This window comes from Megalopta genalis, chromosome 2 (assembly GCF_051020955.1).
Source record: "Megalopta genalis isolate 19385.01 chromosome 2, iyMegGena1_principal, whole genome shotgun sequence".
Taxonomy (NCBI): Eukaryota; Metazoa; Arthropoda; class Insecta; order Hymenoptera; family Halictidae; genus Megalopta; species Megalopta genalis.
Window position 1 is genome coordinate 28356790 of NC_135014.1, and position 18178 is coordinate 28374967.

Here is an 18178-nt window from a genome sequence, read left to right on the forward strand (position 1 = left end):
TAATCTTATACATTATAAGATATTACATAAACATTATATAATTCATATGTAAAATATTTATTTCTTCCGCGGCTTCCTTAAAAGCACATTTTTGCATTTAAAATATGAAAAACGCTTCTGCGCGATTACTTATGCTTATTAAACAGATATTTGTCATTCATGCGCGCAAAACTATCAGCGAGAGTATTATTGTTGTTCCCGATAAGATATTGCAAATCTGTTGTTTTCAGCGTTCACTATTTCCAATGTTAACGAACGCCATTTTTTTTTTCGGGCCGCCACCGACGTACGTATTGTTGCAGCGCAACTTCCTGCGCCGCGCTGGCTGTTGGCCGATCGTAAGCTAAAAGAATAAACAAACAAGACGGATCTGACGCGATGGAAAGATATCGTGGTTATCACGAAGAAAATTGCCAGCACCATGAAATTGCCCTGTAATCATTACCGCTGCATTTTCCTGGAGTCTCGCAGCGTCATGTCGGTTTGTCAACTGTTATATTCCAACCGGGTTGAAAATTGCATCATGCTGCGTGGACCCGGGAACCTATATACGCACGGTTCCGAGCCTCGTCGCGTTAGTGGCATTTTGACACACCGTGAGAACAGCTCTCTCACAGTTCTCTCGATCTCTCATTAGTTTATAATCGCGAGAAAGACGAAGTTATTCGAATCAACTCTCATATTCTCTCGATCGAGATCGTGAACCGAATCGTCTCTGGAATCGTTTGAGGCAAGCGTCGAAGCTTCATTTCGAAGGGTACGTTTGCACATTTCATTTTTGCGATATTCTCGTCTCAGCCTAACTAATTTTTTATCAATACAGAATTGAAAATTCTTTCGTTTTGTTCGCTAATTATTTTTACAGTGACGCATCTCTCTGAAAATCATTCTTAACTTCGTATTAAAGACAAGCGGTTTCATCAACTATCGGTGATCGACGCGTGTTTTATATTCAATTTTTCTCGTCAAATTCTATTCGTTCGATCACCGTCGAATTTCACGAAATTCTTTTTCTCGGAACAACGAATACAACCCGTTGCGACAACAAATAAATAGCCCTTCGACGAAACAACAGCAAGCTCTCGCGAGTTTCAGAATGAGAGAGCGAACCGCGTTCGCGGTTCCCGTTAATCCATCGGAATTTCGTAACAGGTCTTCCGCAATCTTATCTCGACCATTTGCGGATCATTTGAATACGGTGATAAGAAGCCGAACACCTATCCGTCCTAAGCTGTTTTAACCTCACTTTCCGTTTTCCTCGGTCGTTCTTTCTCTCTTTCGCGAAACACGCTCCGCGACAATAAAAGAAACGATAAAACCAGATAAACTGATTCCGCCAATCCGGACCACGTGTCTCCCTTATCTGGATTATCGTACGAATCCGTTAATTATCGTGAACCGGTTGTCGACTTGTTTGTTTTCTCGAATTACTCTTATCGAGGCAACAACACCCTTCCACCCCCGTCGCTGAAGAGTTAGCTTCTAATCTACAGATAACCGTGTACGTACAGTCCTCTGTATTCCTGTCGACTCACGGTGGCAACGTCGATTGCGCTAGCCGAGCGCACGAGAGCCGTCCACAGGGAGATGCATCGTCTCGTTCGCGGGTGCATCGTGCACCGTGCACGCTGCCCGAGATAACGTTGCGGTTATAATTAACCTTAATTAACGAGGAGTTGGGCGGCAAGTTTGTAGCGCGGGACGACAGCGGCAACGTCGGCCGGCTGTTGTTAAATTTCAAGAAGACATAGTCGCCGCGATCGTTGTTTGTTCTCGGGAGATAAGGTTTTGCGTGCAACAGGGGTTTATCGGGCAGTGCTCGGGTGTCATAAGCTTGTTGCTCGTCATTGTTACGGCACTGAACCGGCGCAACAGCCGATACGGGGAAGCCTGTTGTTTGCGATCAGTAACTGGAAGAAGCTGAGGACGTCAGCTTTTATTCTGAAATCTCTTCGACTCGCATCGAACTACATATGTCTGTGGTAATTAAAACTTGGATTAAACCTAAACGAACCCAGAGAAAGCTAGATTGAAGGGAAATGATGTAACGCTGCCGCTAGAGTGCCATAAGTCGTCCGCATCCCTCTGATCGTTCGCGTCGCGAGTCCTAGACCTAGGTGTTGATTAATCGGTGGGGGGGGGGGGGGTGTAGGAGACCCAAACCTTGAATTTCTGTGGTTTTCAAGGATATGAACAGCATCGAACTGACGCATCGACTGAGAAATATAAGAATCTCAATTTCCAAGTCTGTTTTGTCAAGTGAATTTGCTTCGATTTTATTTGTGCTGATCGTTGAGCGATCAACGTGCTAGTTTATTCCCTACCGTAAAGAATACAATAAATATTTGTAAGAATGGCGATGAAATTTTGTGAAATACGACGTCATTTGCCACGAGGAAATAAGGCGTTCTAATATCGTTAATATCGATCATACCGGGATGTCTAGGCCTTAAGACAAAATACGTTCGGGACTCGCTGGACTTTTTTGTTTTATCGATCGATACGCGTTCGACCGAGTGGACGAGGAGACAATCTTTATCGAGCACGTGTCGCGATTATTCGCCTAACTGGGACACGATCCGGTTATTTACGTTTGTGTGTTTTTTTATGTTCCTTTCGTACGTAATTAAATATGCAGATCAACGTTAAACAAGTCTTAAATTTGTTCGATTATATAATAATTATTAATAATATTTTTCCGTATGTGACTCGATAGCTGCCTTCGTCCGAGTTCTGCATCGATCTTGCCGCAATTCCGGCTAATTGCTCGTTAATATCGCAACATGTAACACAATATCCTTTTACCTTGCAGATATGATGGATTCCGTGTTTCGCACCCGATCTCCCGGCACAGCGGCCGAAGGTGTCCGCGATCAGTACGCGGACGGAAGGGCCGCGAAAGTTTGGGAGGTGTTCATCGGCGACAAGAAGGAGAGGACACAGAATTATCGGGACTTCTTGGTCGGTTTGTTGCGCGAGAAGGGATGCCAGAGGATCCTGGACGTCGCCTGCGGAACCGGCGTCGACTCCGTCATGCTGCTCGAGGAGGGCTTCGATGTGGTCAGCGTCGACGCTTCCGACAAGATGCTGAAATACGCTCTGAAAACTAGGTGGGGTCGGAGAAAGGAAAAAGCGTTCGACGATTGGGGTAAGTTAATTGAACAGTCCGGATGATATTCCGATACTTTCCCGGTAAAATTGCTTCAGAAATTAATTATAATAATTCGAAGGGGACGATAACCGAGCAGATAAGCACGAGGAAAAATTAAGAGAGCCGCAAATGTGGTCTTCCGCAAACAGCTGTCTCGGGACACCTTTCAAGATAATAATTCGACGCAATTTTGATTAAAAAATGGCCGAAGGACACCTTTAAACATTTTAATTCGCCGCTATTTTTATCAGAAACGTCAGAAGGCGCCTGTGAACATTTTAATTCGGCACTATTTTCACCAAAGAGCTCAAGAGACATTATTGAGAATTTTAATTAAACAGTATTTTTACCAAAGGCGTCGGACGACATTTTCTAGAACATAAATTTGAAATAACGTTCCAAGTTCAATCACCTTTCCTGGTCAGAATTTGGTAGAAATTGCGTTAACGTTAGATCCACGCTACGAGAGATTAAAAAAACTTATTCTTTCTCGTTTTTCAGTGATCGAGGAGGCGAATTGGCTGACCCTGCCCAAGGACATTCGGCATCTGATAGGAGAGGGTTTCGACGCCGTGATCTGCCTGGGAAACAGTTTCGCGCACATGCCGGACACGTTCGGCGATCAACGGGAACAGAGGTAAAACCAGAAGTTCGTCTAGAAGTACTGAAAAACCTTGATTCGTTCATTGTCTTGATCGACGAATCGTTTGCAGGCAAGCGTTGCTGAACTTCGAAATGTGCGTGAAACCGGGCGGTCTGTTGTTGATCGACCACAGGAACTACGATTACATAATCGACACCGGCGACATACCGCCGAAATGCATTTACTATAACGTAAGTGAGATCGTTCTTGTCACGCGCCAGTCGTAAATGCGTAGAAATAATTGTGTAAACGAGAAAGAAAAAGAGAAATCGCAGATTGTGCTTGGTTATCGGTGAGCGATAGGGGAATGTCAAATGTCGCGTGACGCAAAATAATGGAGCTGAGAAAAGCGAGACGAGCATGGGCTGATGAATCGCGCCGACGATAGAATTTCAACGAGGATCGCGTGTCCAACAATGCGCCGCTTCCCCTGGTTTCAAAAGCTCTCGATTAACTTCGGTGCAGCGGATATGGTTTCCGGTTCGATACAAAATTGCAAACTGTTATCACACGCATCCACAAAATACGTGCTTGCAGATCCTGGAACAAAGTATAGGCACAGTTTTGATGTCGCCGGTATTGCGACATCGGTCATCAAAGGGTTAACATTAAGTCGAATAAAAGAATTACCCAACGAAAGCGAATAGTAAAGGTTTAAATGAATCTAGCCGCGGTTGATAGTACATATTCCCGAAGGTTCGTCGTTCAAAGAGTAAACGATCTTGTCAATTTCCAGAGCCAACACATGACGGACCTAAAGGCGTCGGTGCTGTTCGTCTCTGGGCGTCCAGCCATCGTGACCCTCGACTACATGATAATGTTGGACGACAACGAGGACGAGGATTGCGTAGGGCAGATCAGCGAGTTCCGGCTCTCGTATTATCCTCACCGGTTGAAGGTGTTCACAGAGATGCTGGACGAGGCGTTCCATTACAGAGCGAAGCACACCATCTTCGGGGACTTCAAGCAACTGGACGACATCAAGGACCCCGGTTTCTACATCCACGTGATGGAGAAACGCGTCTGAAAGACGTGTCTCGATGGACACGTTCGACCGACCACACCCCACCTACTTTACGATATACATATAATTTTTAAGTTCACCCATCTGTTTCTGTGATCTTCGCTCTTCGGATCCGCGTCGCCGCTAACAGCGATCATTAAACTCTCGCACGGACGGCGCAAGACGGCGAGAGACCGCTCAAGATCCCTGTCGGCGGCGAAACGGATCGTTGCGAGACACTTTACTCTAGTTACACTCTATTTATTCGATTTACGTAGACTCTTCGGTGTTTCCTTTTTTCCGCCGAAGACTGAACTGATCGTAGATTTCGTTAACCGGACGATCAGCCTATCCGAAGCCTTCCCCAGCGTATCGTGCCGAAATAATTTTTTCTAACTGACCAGGCGTCTCTTTTTTCGGAAGGCTACGGAGAATGATCGTCGGTGGACGAACCGTCGGCAGATCGATCGTAATTATCAGGATTGCTCGATCGATCGGTCGTTAACGGTTCGACGTTTAGAACTGTACGTATTTTTCTATCGTTGTGTAAAGTCCGCGTACGAGACGAATGATGAATAAAGAGGAGTACCACTGAGAGAGAAGAACGTGTTATTGTGGGGACGAGTTATTTGATCGAAAGGGTGTGTTGTTGAATCGCGTGCGCACAGAAACCGGGCGCACAGAAAATCTTCGGCGTCAAGTTTTAATGGTTTTTTTATTATAAGTTCGAAAGCAGCTTTCTTTTGAGTATTCTAGCCAGGCTTCGTTCGATGCTACAATTTGATCTGTCGACGATACGGGTGCGTCGCGCGGTCGTTGACGACGATTCGTAAACGCTTCTCTCGATCGTTCCCGGGCCGTTCGATCGTCCCTCAACCGATTTCGAGCGATCAACATGGGAAGACTAGCAACGATGATGATCGTGCGCGAGCGCGCGCGCTCGCACGCGCGGGAAATCGGCATCGAAATCGGAATTGATATCGAGATCTCTCTGTGATGTATTTCGTTGGCGTTGGTCGAGCGCGGTTCCATACGAACGCTTATAGTATAATTATGCAACGGTCCGCGCGCGCGTGTCCGGCACAGAACGCTTGTTCAACGCCGCACAGCGAAGAACGCGTCTCGGTGGCCGTGCCTCGGCTTCCACGCGCGGCTTTCAACGCGCCGAAAGCCTCGAACCAGCTTGCGAATCGGTAGGCACAAAGATAGTTTGAAGCGACTACTCGCGTCGATTTGCGAAAGGCTAAGCTCTTTCGAAGAAAATGTCGAGTAGAAGCGAGATTCGTCGCGCGGCAACATCGATACTCTCTCTCTCTCTCTCGCTCTCTCTCTCTCTCGCTCCCTCTCTCTCACTCTCTGGAATGATCACGGCGAAGCGGTTCGACGCTTTCGCGACGACGTTTTTACTGCTATTGTGTGTACCGATCGACGCGCGATCGGCTTCCGTTCGATCCGTCGCGTTCCCGATCGGCTCGGGAACGACCGGATCGTGGGAGGGAAAGCGAGAAGGGGGACCACGGAGAGATCGATGGATCCGATCGGGGGGAGCGTTCGAAGCCGAGGCGCGTACATTCCGAGACTGTGTTCATTCTTCTCGCGCGCTCCTCCGTCCGGGCCGATTCCTCGGCGGATCGAGATCGGTTTCGATGATCGAGGCAGGCGTGCGTCCACGAACGAATCGTCGACGATCGCTCCCGACCGTGAAACAACAACAAAGAACAACAAACGCGGCGACGGTGACGCGCCCACGGGGAGGCGCCGTGACTGTTCGTCGCGTTTCGTTCGCCGGCTCGCGTCGAGATCGCGCGATCGGTTTGTTTTTCCTCCGCTCTCTTTACTTCTTTTTTTTTTTAACTTTTCTTTTTATTTCATTTTTTACACGAGAGTCCGTAAAGAGCTCGGACTGGCCGGTCCACGAATGCCGCGTGCGGATCTTGCCGATCGAGTATCAACGAAAGAGACAAAGCCGACGACGGTGGGTGCCGCGCGGGTCGTGGATCACGTCGGACGGATCCTCCGCGGCATCCGGTCACCGGGCAGCAGTTTCCGGAAATGACAAGGACAGAATTTACAAGGCCGAGGATTGATTACAGTGCAACGAGTTGCCCATATAGAAAAATGGACGAAGTGTTTAGTTATAGCAAAAATTTGTTTTCCCCCACCCCCCGTTCTAATCGTATTAATAATAATAATCATAATAATAATATAATCATAATAATAATAATAATCATAATAATAATAATATATATATTTTTTTTCTTTATTTCTTTGTTATTCCGCTCGATAGCTACTATTATAGACTTCTGTGTCTCTCTGTGTGGTATGCGTGTGTGTGTTTGTCCTCTGTGTGGTGTGTCGTGTGTGACTGTGTGTGTGTGTGCGCGCGCGCGCGTGTTTAGGGTGTTTGCGTTTCTTTTTAACCACTCGCATGAAAATTCGGTACGATCACGGCTTCTTCGATCGTCGCAGCGATCACTGTCGTCGTCGTCGTCGTCCTCGTCGTCCTCGTCGTCCTCGTTCAAACGTGTTTTCAATTAGCGTGACCTTCGCACTCGGATACGAGCTCTGTTTTCATCCCTTGTTTTCTTTTTTTTCCGCTTCGGCTCGTTTCTCTCGCGTCGTTCCTCCTTCTCTCGGCTGTCTATGCTTTTGTGTGTCTGTGTGTGTGCTCGCGCGTGTGTTATATCATCGTTCGACCGTTTTTTTCGGCAAAATAGCAACAAAAGTAACGCCGCGGGAAAACCTCGATTTTGTGCCACGGCAACGAAATGGAAAAGGATGCTCATTTCAGTTTCTTTCGCGCGACATTGTCTCGGCGTTTCGCTGCTCTTCTCTCTCTCTCTCTCTCTCTCTCTCTCTCTCTCTCTCTCTCTCTTTCCTGCGAAATTTGTGATCGACCGAATCGAAGACGACGACCCGTATGTCTATGTATGCGTGTGTATGCGCGCGTGTGTGTGTGTGTCGCGACGCTCCACCCCCGCTCCCGATAATTCTGACAATAAGGCTGATAAATTCATTATTGCGAAGTAGCTGATATAAAAAATCGGTAATATCACATGTTTTGCCCATCGTTTTGTTCGCCTCCGCTTTCGCGCGCGCCGCGTGTCTCCGGTTTTCTGAACGCCGCCGCCTCTCTTACGAAGAGATCGCTCCGCGCGCCGCGTTCTTTCTTCCCCTCCGAGCGAGAGCCGATCGTTTTTCCCTTCGCGCCGATCGCGAAGTCGATCCGGACATCGTGGACCCGGCGGGAACACAGGATAGAACACAGGGAGCACAGCGGCTCCGTGTGCCATCGAGGAGCGTACAACTACAAATCGGTCGCGCGCGTCCGCGGAGTCCCGTCGCCCTTGTTCCGCGGCGATTCGACTCGATTCGGATCGATCGTAACCACCGCAGAGAAGCACCCCTCTCGCATCACAATGCTGCGCGGCGGTCCTCGCCGTCGTTCGCCACTTTCGCCACGGTCCCATCCCATTTCATCGCCGGCCTATACGATCCGCGCTGCCATTCTTCGCGATTCTCTCGCAGTCGACCCATTTTCGCTCAACCTTTTCACGGTCCTGCCCCATTCTTCTTCCCGCATTCGCAACCCTCCGCGCTCGTTTCCTCCCCCCTCTCGACACGGTTCTCTCTCGGCTACATTTTTCTTGTTCCTTTCACCGAACCTCGCGCGCCCCGAAGAATCATCCGCCGCTCTCCGTCGCAATTACTCGCTTATTATCGCAGTCGCTGCGACGCGATTCCACCACGGGCCATTCGATCGCTTTTCCAGCCGCTTTTAGTCGTCCCACGAGCTCGTAATTCGTTTGCATTATTTACAGCATTGTTCGAGCCCTTGCCGTACCATTTAACTCTTGAAAAGAACAAAAAAGGGGAACGCTATCGATCGTTGAACCTTTTCGATTCTAGTTTCAGATTCGACGAGGTACGTGGAAAAGGGTTGACGAACGCGGACACGTAAGCAGTCGAATCAACCAGGACCGGATAATTAAGATCCGAAAGCGACGCTGTATTCTCCGATGGAAAAGTTACGAAGCAAGAGCTCTTTATTCGCTGTTGGCATTCTAAGCGATAGCAACCTTTGAAGAAAGCAATTCTAGTTATAACTATAACATTCTAGTTATAACTAGACTATAGTTTAGTAGACTGGTCGCTCTATCGTCTAAAAAGAAATTCAAGTTGTCCCGTCCGGTTCTAAAAAAGTTATCGCAAAAGTGTCCGAACATTAACGAAGAAATCGCTGTATTTACATTCTGCAAGAAGTTCGCGATCGGCGCAACTTCAGACATTTCGCGTAACCGTGAAAGGGTTCGATCTTGTCGTCGATCTTGCCGTTGCTCGTGGCGCACGTTCTTGAAACTTAAATCATAGGGCAAATTACTACTCTTCTTACGATCGCTTGACATACACATACACACACACACACACACACACGATGTTGTCAGACCTCCGCCTTATAATTTTAAAAAACCAGGTCGCCGGTAACGATGAAAAGTTTGGCCAGCCGTGATACAAACTCGGCTACGCGTTTACCATAATAATTTCAACAATTTCGAGCTAAAAGATACGAGACCGGCGACGGTAGGTTCTCGGCATTGAACGAACAACGGCGTTGCATAAACGACGGGAACTCGTGGGACGACCTTAATCGCTTCAAAAGTAATGTAATCGCTTCGCTGTTCGGGGACATGCGAGGCGGGTTACGATCATCGATATCGATATCATCGAGCGGTCGTCTTTGTCGCATGGACACGGAAACGTGAAGAAGAAGCTCTCGGATTCGCGACTCGCGATTCGCGAGGGAGAGCTCCTTGCGATTCCGAGCGTCCTAAAAGATCCCGCGAATCCGCCGCTAACGATGCCGCCTTAACCGCCTGACAAATGGGTGCTTCCGGCTGACGACTGACGACTTCCGGTGTCGAACGATCCGTAATCTCTACGATATTCTTCGCGGACGGCCGCGTCTCGGAACCGCAAGCTCCGAGATTCTGTGATCAGCTTTCTTTTTTTCTTTAAAAAAAAAAAGAGCCGCCGCATCATGTTACATCGCTCGATCGAATTTTTCGTGACTTGAGCTGCTAGGAAAAAAAATAAACAAAAAAAGAAGAACCGTTTCCCTCGCACCACATAATTCTCGTTCCTTTTGAACGGCATTGTTCAACTTTCGTTAAGTATAGAAACTACGATAGAGCCAGCTATATCGTCTCCGCCGCTAAAACCTAATTAACAAAGTCCTCGTAACTCTTCGACAATTCTCTCTCTCTCTTTCTCCCTCGTTTACGTGGGATTACAATTGTTCGCTCCTTCTCGCATGCATTCAAACAGACACACACGCTCTCTCTCTCTCTTTCTCCCTGACTCGCATTGTTTTGTTCATTCTCCTCCTATATTATTTATAATATTTACACGCACGGCCATCCCTGGCAGCGCGTTCGCCCATCTATTTCTCTCTCTCTCTCTCGCTCTCTCTCGTTCTCTCTCGCTCTCGCCCTTTCACTCTCTATCTCTCGCTCTGTTCCTTCCACTTCGCCCCGTTCCTCCGCCAACGGTTCCCGTTTTGGAACGAGGATCAACGATCGGGGATCACGGCTGAACGAAGCATCTGATCGTCGATCAACGCCACGATTTAAAGCGGTATAGTTACGTAGAAAAGAATATACAAAATACGTGTGTGTTAGGAGGTGTCGACGTTCTCGGGCCTCTCGACAGTTCGTTTGGTCGGCCATCGGCCGAGGAGCCCGCCGTTTCGGACCGCTCGTCGGTAGATACACGCTTCCGTCCTCCGTTACGTTTATCGCATCCGATTTCAAGGTTTCGTTTCAGATTAATCGCGCCCGGTCCGCCGGCGAACGTTCCCGCGAGCTTCCCCCTTCGATCCATCGAGATCCGACGAGAATCCTCGCGAGGGTCCGCCGCCGGTGAACGGAACGCGCGGATCCCGCCGCGAAACGATGCTCGAGTTCATCGAATTCTTCGGGCACGGAGCACAGCAAATTCTCCCGAATTTTCCTTCAGCTTTCGGACAATTTTGGAAAGAGAGGATACCATTATTATTTATAATCGTTGACAATAGGCAACTATAAAAATCCTGTCTTCTCTACCAAAGTGTCCATTTTTAATTACAAGATCGAGGAAGATTTGCGAGAATTTTTCTGTGTGTTCGAGATCCTGAAGAATTCTGCGCTGTCCAAAACCAAAGACGTATAATGTAATATACGTATAATATATATAATAATATATTATATAATATATATATAATAATATAATATATATTATACGTAATAATATTATATATAATTATATATTATATATAATAATATATATATAATATTTATATACATAATTTTGCCAATATTCTCCTTCTCGATATACAAAGAGTCCTTTTCGAATGGTTTTCGAACAATTGGTTTCGCGCGAAGATCCGCAGTCCGTTGAATCGAAACCATCGTGGAACTTCCTCGTCGATTCGGACGGACCTCCGTTGGAACCGGTATGCCCCGGTTGGAAGGGAGCCCTGGTAGTCGACGAGGACAGTTCCGGACAGGTCCCAGGTGTCCCACGGGCCGATTAGAAAACGAGATGCAGTCCCGGAAGCGGCCTGCTCGGTGAGATCCGGCGCGGTCGCCTCAGCGGTGTCTTAGCTTAAGCTAACGAAATACATCTAGCCTTAATGAATTAATCGCCTCGTTTTCTACGGAGAGTGTGAGATCAGTACTTTCCATCTTTGATTGTCCTTCAGAATTGTTTCGCAGCAATTGTCTATCTGGAAAAAGGCAGGCAGCGGCAACGAAGTTATCGCGATAGAACCCGGTCGTGTTTTCCCTTGTGCCCCGCGTGATCGCTGTCCAGAGAATTTCTACGATATAGAACCCCCGTTCTAAGCTAAGTTAGCAAAGTTGTTCTCTCCCGGCAGCGAACCGGCGAACCGGAAGTCGAGGAACGCCGCCGACAACGGCCGCGACCGTTTTCTTCTTTCGTTTTATCTAGTGTCTTTTTTTTTCTCCCGTTTCTTTTCTGCAAAACACGACGAACGCGCTGTCACGGACGCGATGCGCCGCAAAATCGCACGCACGATATACATGTATCATATATATAATATAATATAATATATACAGATCGCCGCGTTGCTTTTACACAAGGTTATTTCTTCTTCTTCTCTTTTTTTTTTTTTAAATATATATATATATATGTATATATGTATATATATACATCTAATATTGCTGTTCGGTTTCGCGAATGCCGTTGTGTGTACGCGGTTCAATTAGGTCATGTGTGTTCGCGACGTAACAAAGTTTAGAAACCCTGGCGAGTCGCATGCGCGTGATCGACGACCCCGGGATCCCGGATCGAGACGCGCGATCTCGATCGAGGCCGTCGCGGCCCCTCCCGAGAACCGGTGCGAAAGAATGTCGCCAACATCCTGGGGACAGATAGAAACAGAACGGATCGCAGAACTCGATGGAGGAAAAGCTTCTCGCGCGGTCTTTCGGTCTTTCGGGATGCAAATCGGGCTGCGCGCGGCTTAACGTCGAACCTACCGAGAGCCGCAAGCAACGCGAAATTTAATTGCTTATTCATCGAAACGCCTCGCCGTTTTTATTACAACGTTCCTCGCGCGCGAGTTAAGAAATTCATTCCGGCGTCTTCCGCGATGCCAACGATTTTCAAACAATAAAAAAAGAAAAACGGCGAAACAGTTCCGACCGCGATCGGTAGGTTCAGCGTTGAGAAATACAAGTCGCAAAACGTGGTCTCTCGATCCATTACGAATGGAAAATAAAAGGCGGAGAGTCCGGGCTCGGGGGAACGGCGCCGCGACGTCCGCGGGACGCGACGTAAAAGCTCGCGAGACAGAACGGAGCTTTCTCGAGCGCGAACAAAGGCCCGTTCGTCCCCGCGAGACGCGGGAAACGCTTCCGAAGCGCGGCCAAATTGACTTCTAATTAATAGCGTACGGCGTGGTGACGGTTCGACACGTCCATCGGCAACGTCGCCGAGAATATTCTGCGGCAACACGGGCGCGTCGGATCCGTTTAAAAAAATAAAGCTGACTCCTAGGCATCTCCGGATTCTTGTGTCTTGCGTTCGCCGTTGTTGCCCGCAGAACGTCCGCCCCTTCGTTCTCGTCGACGACGCATCGAGATCGTCTGTTCGCTGCGCGCGAAGAATCCCGGGCCGCTTTCCGTTCCGAAAAGCTCGTGCCGGAATTTCTCTTCGGCGTGTGCTCGCGAACGGGGATGCGATGCGTTGGCGATGGCTGTCGAACCGGCCGTATGCTTGACTTCTCTTCGAGAAGACCGGTGAGAATACTTTCTGGGAAAGAGTACTCGAAGAAACGCGAGACGAGACTGTTCGCTCTGAGAGAACGTCCCGGGTTGTGTTCCCAGAGACACGGCTAAACAGGATCTTGTCGACAGGAGGAGAGATGAGAATTTCGGTTAAACTCGCGTTGATCGGCGCCCAGACCTGGCCACATTTCGTAATTGTATCGCACGTTAATTCGATTTCCATGGCGGTGATTATTTTTGAAATGTCACTTCGAATATAATACTTCGGGTAACATGCTAGTTTATTTTAGAATTATCTGAAATAATTATTCAACATGATTCTGACATTCTTCTTCCACTCGGCGTTATTCTTAGTACGATGCTGAATAGTTTCTAGCATCGCAGTTATGCCTGATGCAATTTAAAAAACAGTCTTTTAGTTTTATATTATATTTTGAGGATTGTTTTCTTTGTCATATATTCGAAATACGAGATAACAAAGTAATTCTTTATGTGAAATATAAGATAAAGAAATCATGGATTATTTGAAACTGCAATTATTTCAAACGGATACGTATTATCATTATTTTTAAATAACGGCGGACAATGAAATATTTCAAAGAATTATTTCTTCTTTAAATTATTTCTTATTTCAAACAAAATTTGCCCAGGTCCGAGTAATAGCAACGCTACCGACAGACGACGTTTCCAATGATTTGCGCACCTGAGAACTAGACGAGGAGTCGAGGAGCTCTCTCAGGGTGAACGGTGGAAGAATTCTCCCTCGAAGCGAAGAACATCGACGAGATTCCGGCGGAATTTCAACGCTGTCAGAACCGAATCCGATCGCGCGCGGCAGTCAAACGGACGACAGTCGAAAGGCTACCGATCGACGTTGCCGAATAATCGCTTCAAGAATCGCGGGTAGATCCTCTTTATCTGCAAAATCAGCCGAAGGTCACTTCCATCGCATTCTGTTCCCTGATCGCTTCAAATAGGGTTGGTGTGCAAGCTTGTGCCGGTACAAATTAATTTGGCTGGTCCGATACATGGTATTGTCGTCTCTTCAACATTAGGCTTACGGTGCCCTAAAGCGGCTATTTTATATCGCTTCGTAAAAATAAGAAGCGTATATTTATTTATAGTTCTAGCGATTTTTATCGTGACACATACATGTCCTACGAAACAAATTTGTTGAATAAAGTCCCTCTAAACGTATCGCTATAATTGCAATAATCGTAAATTAAACAATTTGGAATTCGTTATCCGTAAACCTAATGGGCTAACACGAAACCTGCCGAGCCTTAAAATAAATTACGGTGTGCTGCTTTATAACGATGAAAAGAAATTAATTAGATTAAATTAAGAAATTTATTCGATCGTTTTCTATGGCAGAGTCTCTCCGACTTTAGCAACTTCAACCCCTTGAACTTGAACCCCTACTACGATATCGTGTCAGATTCGTTGCGAAGATTTCGGACGAAAATTAATTAAAATATCATTTTTCAAGTTAGAAAAACATTGATCTTTTCGCAGGTACGACAAGCGATCGACGGAGTTTACGGCACAAACTCGCACGACAATCCGAAGAATCTGTATAAAATCGTTTCCACCATTTCCGCTTCACCGTTCTCTCCTCTTCCCTGTTCCTCCTCTTCGTAAAATTTCTCGCTTAAAATCTATTCGCGCCTCCACGACTCTAGCTCTGAGATTCCCCTAAGATGCGTGTAGATCTATGATTACGGTGTATGTATGTGTATGTATGTACGCATGTGTATTTATGTATGTTATTGTGTACGTGTATCTGTCATCCGTGTAAACCCGTGTAAATTTCCCAGTCTTCGCGTATGTACGTTTCGCGTGTACGTGTTTGTTTGTGTCTGTGTGTGTGTTTCATCTGGCGTAGAACGCGAGTAGAATTTGGAAAAAACAGTTTCCATCGGTTTTTCACCTGCCCTCGCACACGTGGTTCGATGTCTCGAAGAAGCCGTCGCGCAAGCAATTGAAACTCGATAATAATTTCGACCGTTTTTTTTTCATTCGCCGATCGCATTATTAATATTTTTTTATCATTTTTTTTCCATCGTTTCTTTGTATTTTCTTTTTTTCTTGGCCATGCAAAAATATGCCAACTCGTTAGCAGCGGGAGCGTCTCGTCGGCACGAACGTCCCCTTAAACCCCCCACCCCCGCCCCCACCCCGAAATCGTTTACCTATCGATTCAATTTTTTACATTCGATAATTGTCTACAGGCAGTCCCCCGTTGGCGACCACCACGCCGGGTCCCGCGACGCCAACGGGGGAGAGTTTACAACACGTACAGGGCGAGTTCGCGCGACACGACATCGAAAGCACAGCTCCCAAAAAGTCCTCCTCCCGTAACAACCGTGCGGCTTTCCATCGCGAAACAGATCCCGTTTAAACAAAAAGTCCGAGCTGATTTCGAAAGTCGGTCGTATCGCCGGACTCGTGCCGCGCACATGCATACGTATATTTAATTACGCTAGTACTTTTCTTGCTGTCCGTAGGTTCGTTTCTCGCGTGTGCTCCGACGATCCTCGGTGAAGCTCGCTGAGGATGATTCGCGAAGCGGTTTTAGCGGATAATTGCGTGCGCCCTCGCGGAGCGGTGAAATTACAGACAATGCGCGGCTTAATGGGTAAACGCCGTGTATGTTATGTACACGCGTTTAGACTGTTCGTTGAACGTCGAAAATAGTCCGGCGTGTATGGCTGTCCGAGAGCTCCACACACGATCGACTAAAAGCTAAAAATATCTAACCGCGAAGGAACGGTGGTCCCCAATCGTTCGAAAGTCGTTGGGGACCGCGATATCCCTGAACACCGTGCGTCGGCACCGAGCCCTCGCATCCCCGCCGGCGGCCTCTCCCGCGGAAGAAGAAGAAGAAGAAGAAGATAGAAGAGGCTCGGTTCATCAGCAGTTCACAGAGCAGAGTTCCCTGTCGGAATCAGAGGAGGAGCCTCGAGACAACCGACCGGAGCCACAAGAACTTTCACAAGTACTCTCTGGGCCTGGGCGGAGGCCTCTTCCTGTCGCTCCTCTCGGCTTGCTGCTCCCTGGAGCTCTGCGGCTCCCTGTCGTCGGTGCACTCGAGCATCTGCGTGGTCTCCGTGGCCTCGGACGGGCTGATCGGCTGGCTGGCGAGCGGCGCCAGCGGCGCGGCCCCTTTGTTCCTCGATTTGCTCCTGCGTTTCCGGAGGATCAGCGGGCCGAGAGGCGCGGCGTCGTCCGACCGGGACGTGGAGGCCTGCGCGAGCCTCTCCAGGAGCTCCTTGCTGACCTCCCGGGACGAGCTCTTGTAGTCCGAGTCCTTGAGCCGGTCCGACGACTGCTGATGGTGGTGATGGTGATGATGATGGTGCTCCTGGGACTTGGAGCTGCGCTCGGTCGTCGTCCCCTGCTCCCTGTAACCCTCCCCGGCCATCGTCGACGTCGACGCGGTCGCTATCGACAATTTCTGCTCGCCGATACCGTTCCCGCCGGTGGTCTGGGTCGCCTGCGAGCCTTGCTGGGAGCTCGGTGCCTGACTGGACGGCTGGCCCGCGCCCGACGACCCGTTGTTACCACCCGGCTTCTGCTGCTGCTGCTGAGGACTGATCGTCGGCATCCGCGTCAACAACATCTGCAGCATGTCCTCGATCTTCGCCAGCCTTTGGTTCACCCGCTGCACCTCCAGCTTCAGGTCCACCTTGACCTCCAACACCGCCGCCAGGATCTCACGGTCGTGGCTCGGCTGGCTGGTGATCAGACCGTCGTCGTAGCTCTCCAAGCGGCGCAGCTGAAGCTGCTTCGAGTCCGCGGCGCTCGGCTGCGGCGGCTGCGGCTGCTGCGGCTGCTGACTGATCTCTTTCCCGCTCTCCCCGTCGCCGGACTCCTCGATCGTACCGGCCAGCTTACCGAACTTCGGGAACACCTTGTTGCTGCCCCCGCTGGAACTCGGCCTCGCGTCCCGAGCGCTCAACGACCTCTTGAACGTGTCCGCGCCGGACCCTGTGTCGCTCCCCGAGTCCAGGCTCGCGCTTCCTGCGGACGGATGTCAAACAGATCTCTAAAAATGCTAGTCCAATTTGTTGGCAAGGCACGGTGGAATGGGCATTCCAGAGGGAAATGATTGGATTATATGTTGTTATATTATTATCTTGGACTTGAATTAATGTCTTCTTTTTAGAGATGAGACTGTTGAATAACGTTACACATAACTATGCCATCGTGCGAACTCCAATGATACATTAAAGTAGGTTTTTAAGATGTTTGATGTGTCTTTGGAGACAACGAAGGCATTTAGAGAGCAAACGTTGCATTCTGTAGTTACTGTATCGGTGATACAGTTGCAATGTGTGCCGTTAGTCTCAGAATACATGATGTTATTAATGATTAGCCTCAGAATGAAAGATACCAGTCGTTAGTCTCGAAATGCAAGATGTCATTAGTCTCAGATTGAAAGATGCCCTTAATCATTAGTCTCAGAATTAAAGTTGTCTTTGGTCATTAGTCTCAGAATGCAAGATGTCATTACTCTTAGAATTAAAAATGTCGTTAGTCTCAGAATGAAACATGTTATTAGTCTTAGAATGTGGGATGTCATTAATCATTAGTCTCAGAATGAAAGATGTCCTTAATTATTAGTCCCAGAATTAAAGTTGTCTTTGGTCATTAGTCTCCGAATTAAAGATGTCTTTGGTCATTAGTCTCAGAATTAAAGTTGTCTTTGGTCATTAGTCTCAGAATGCAAGATGTCATTACTCTTAGAATTAAAAATGTCGTTAGTCTCAGAATGAAACATGTTATTAGTCTTAGAATGTGGGATGTCATTAATCATTAGTCTCAGAATGAAAGATGTCCTTAATTATTAGTCCCAGAATTAAAGTTGTCTTTGGTCATTAGTCTCCGAATTAAAGATGTCTTTGGTCATTAGTCTCAGAATTAAAGTTGTCTTTGGCCATTAGTCTCAGAATGCAAGATGTCATTAGCCTCAGAATTTAAGATGCCGTTGATCCCAGAATGCAAGATGCCATTAGTCCTAGAATTTAAGATGTCGTTAGTCTCAAAATGAAAGATATAATTAATTATTGAATTAACTGAAAGAACGAAAG

General features: G+C 47.7%; 2 protein-coding genes across 10 annotated transcripts in view; one reads left to right on the plus strand and one right to left on the minus strand.

Annotated features, from left to right (window-relative positions):
• Positions 1 to 559: 559 nt before the first annotated feature.
• Gnmt (Glycine N-methyltransferase) lies at positions 560 to 5402 on the plus strand. Of its 2 annotated transcripts, none has more exons than XM_033487069.2 (5): positions 560 to 757; positions 2813 to 3148; positions 3653 to 3788; positions 3865 to 3985; positions 4531 to 5402. In XM_033487069.2, the coding sequence occupies exons 2-5, from the start codon at positions 2815 to 2817 to the stop codon at positions 4819 to 4821; spliced, it is 882 nt and encodes a 293-aa protein (XP_033342960.1). In that variant the 5' UTR covers positions 560 to 757; positions 2813 to 2814; the 3' UTR covers positions 4822 to 5402. The 2 variants fall into 2 exon arrangements, with proteins under 2 accessions (XP_033342960.1, XP_033342961.1); XM_033487070.2 differs by lacking the exon at positions 560 to 757 and adding an exon at positions 1611 to 1982.
• A 91-nt stretch (positions 5403 to 5493) lies between these two features.
• eag (potassium voltage-gated channel protein ether a go-go) overlaps positions 5494 to 18178 on the minus strand; it is a 124230-nt gene continuing 111545 nt past the window's right edge. For all 8 annotated transcript variants that reach the window (XM_033486443.2, XM_033486444.2, XM_033486449.2 and 5 more), the window contains one exon: positions 5494 to 17108. In XM_033486443.2, coding sequence (XP_033342334.2) covers positions 16078 to 17108 — 1031 coding nt within the window. In that variant the 3' untranslated portion in view covers positions 5494 to 16077. The remainder of the gene's footprint in view (positions 17109 to 18178) is intronic.

Coding starts and splice junctions, on each gene's coding strand:
- Gnmt (XM_033487069.2), top strand. CDS start 2,815: ATGATGGATTCCGTGTTTCGCACCCGATCTCCCGGCACAGCGGCCGAA. Junction 3,789..3,864: donor GGCGATCAACGGGAACAGAG/GTAAAACCAGAA, acceptor AATCGTTTGCAG/GCAAGCGTTGCTGAACTTCG. Junction 3,986..4,530: donor CGAAATGCATTTACTATAAC/GTAAGTGAGATC, acceptor GTCAATTTCCAG/AGCCAACACATGACGGACCT.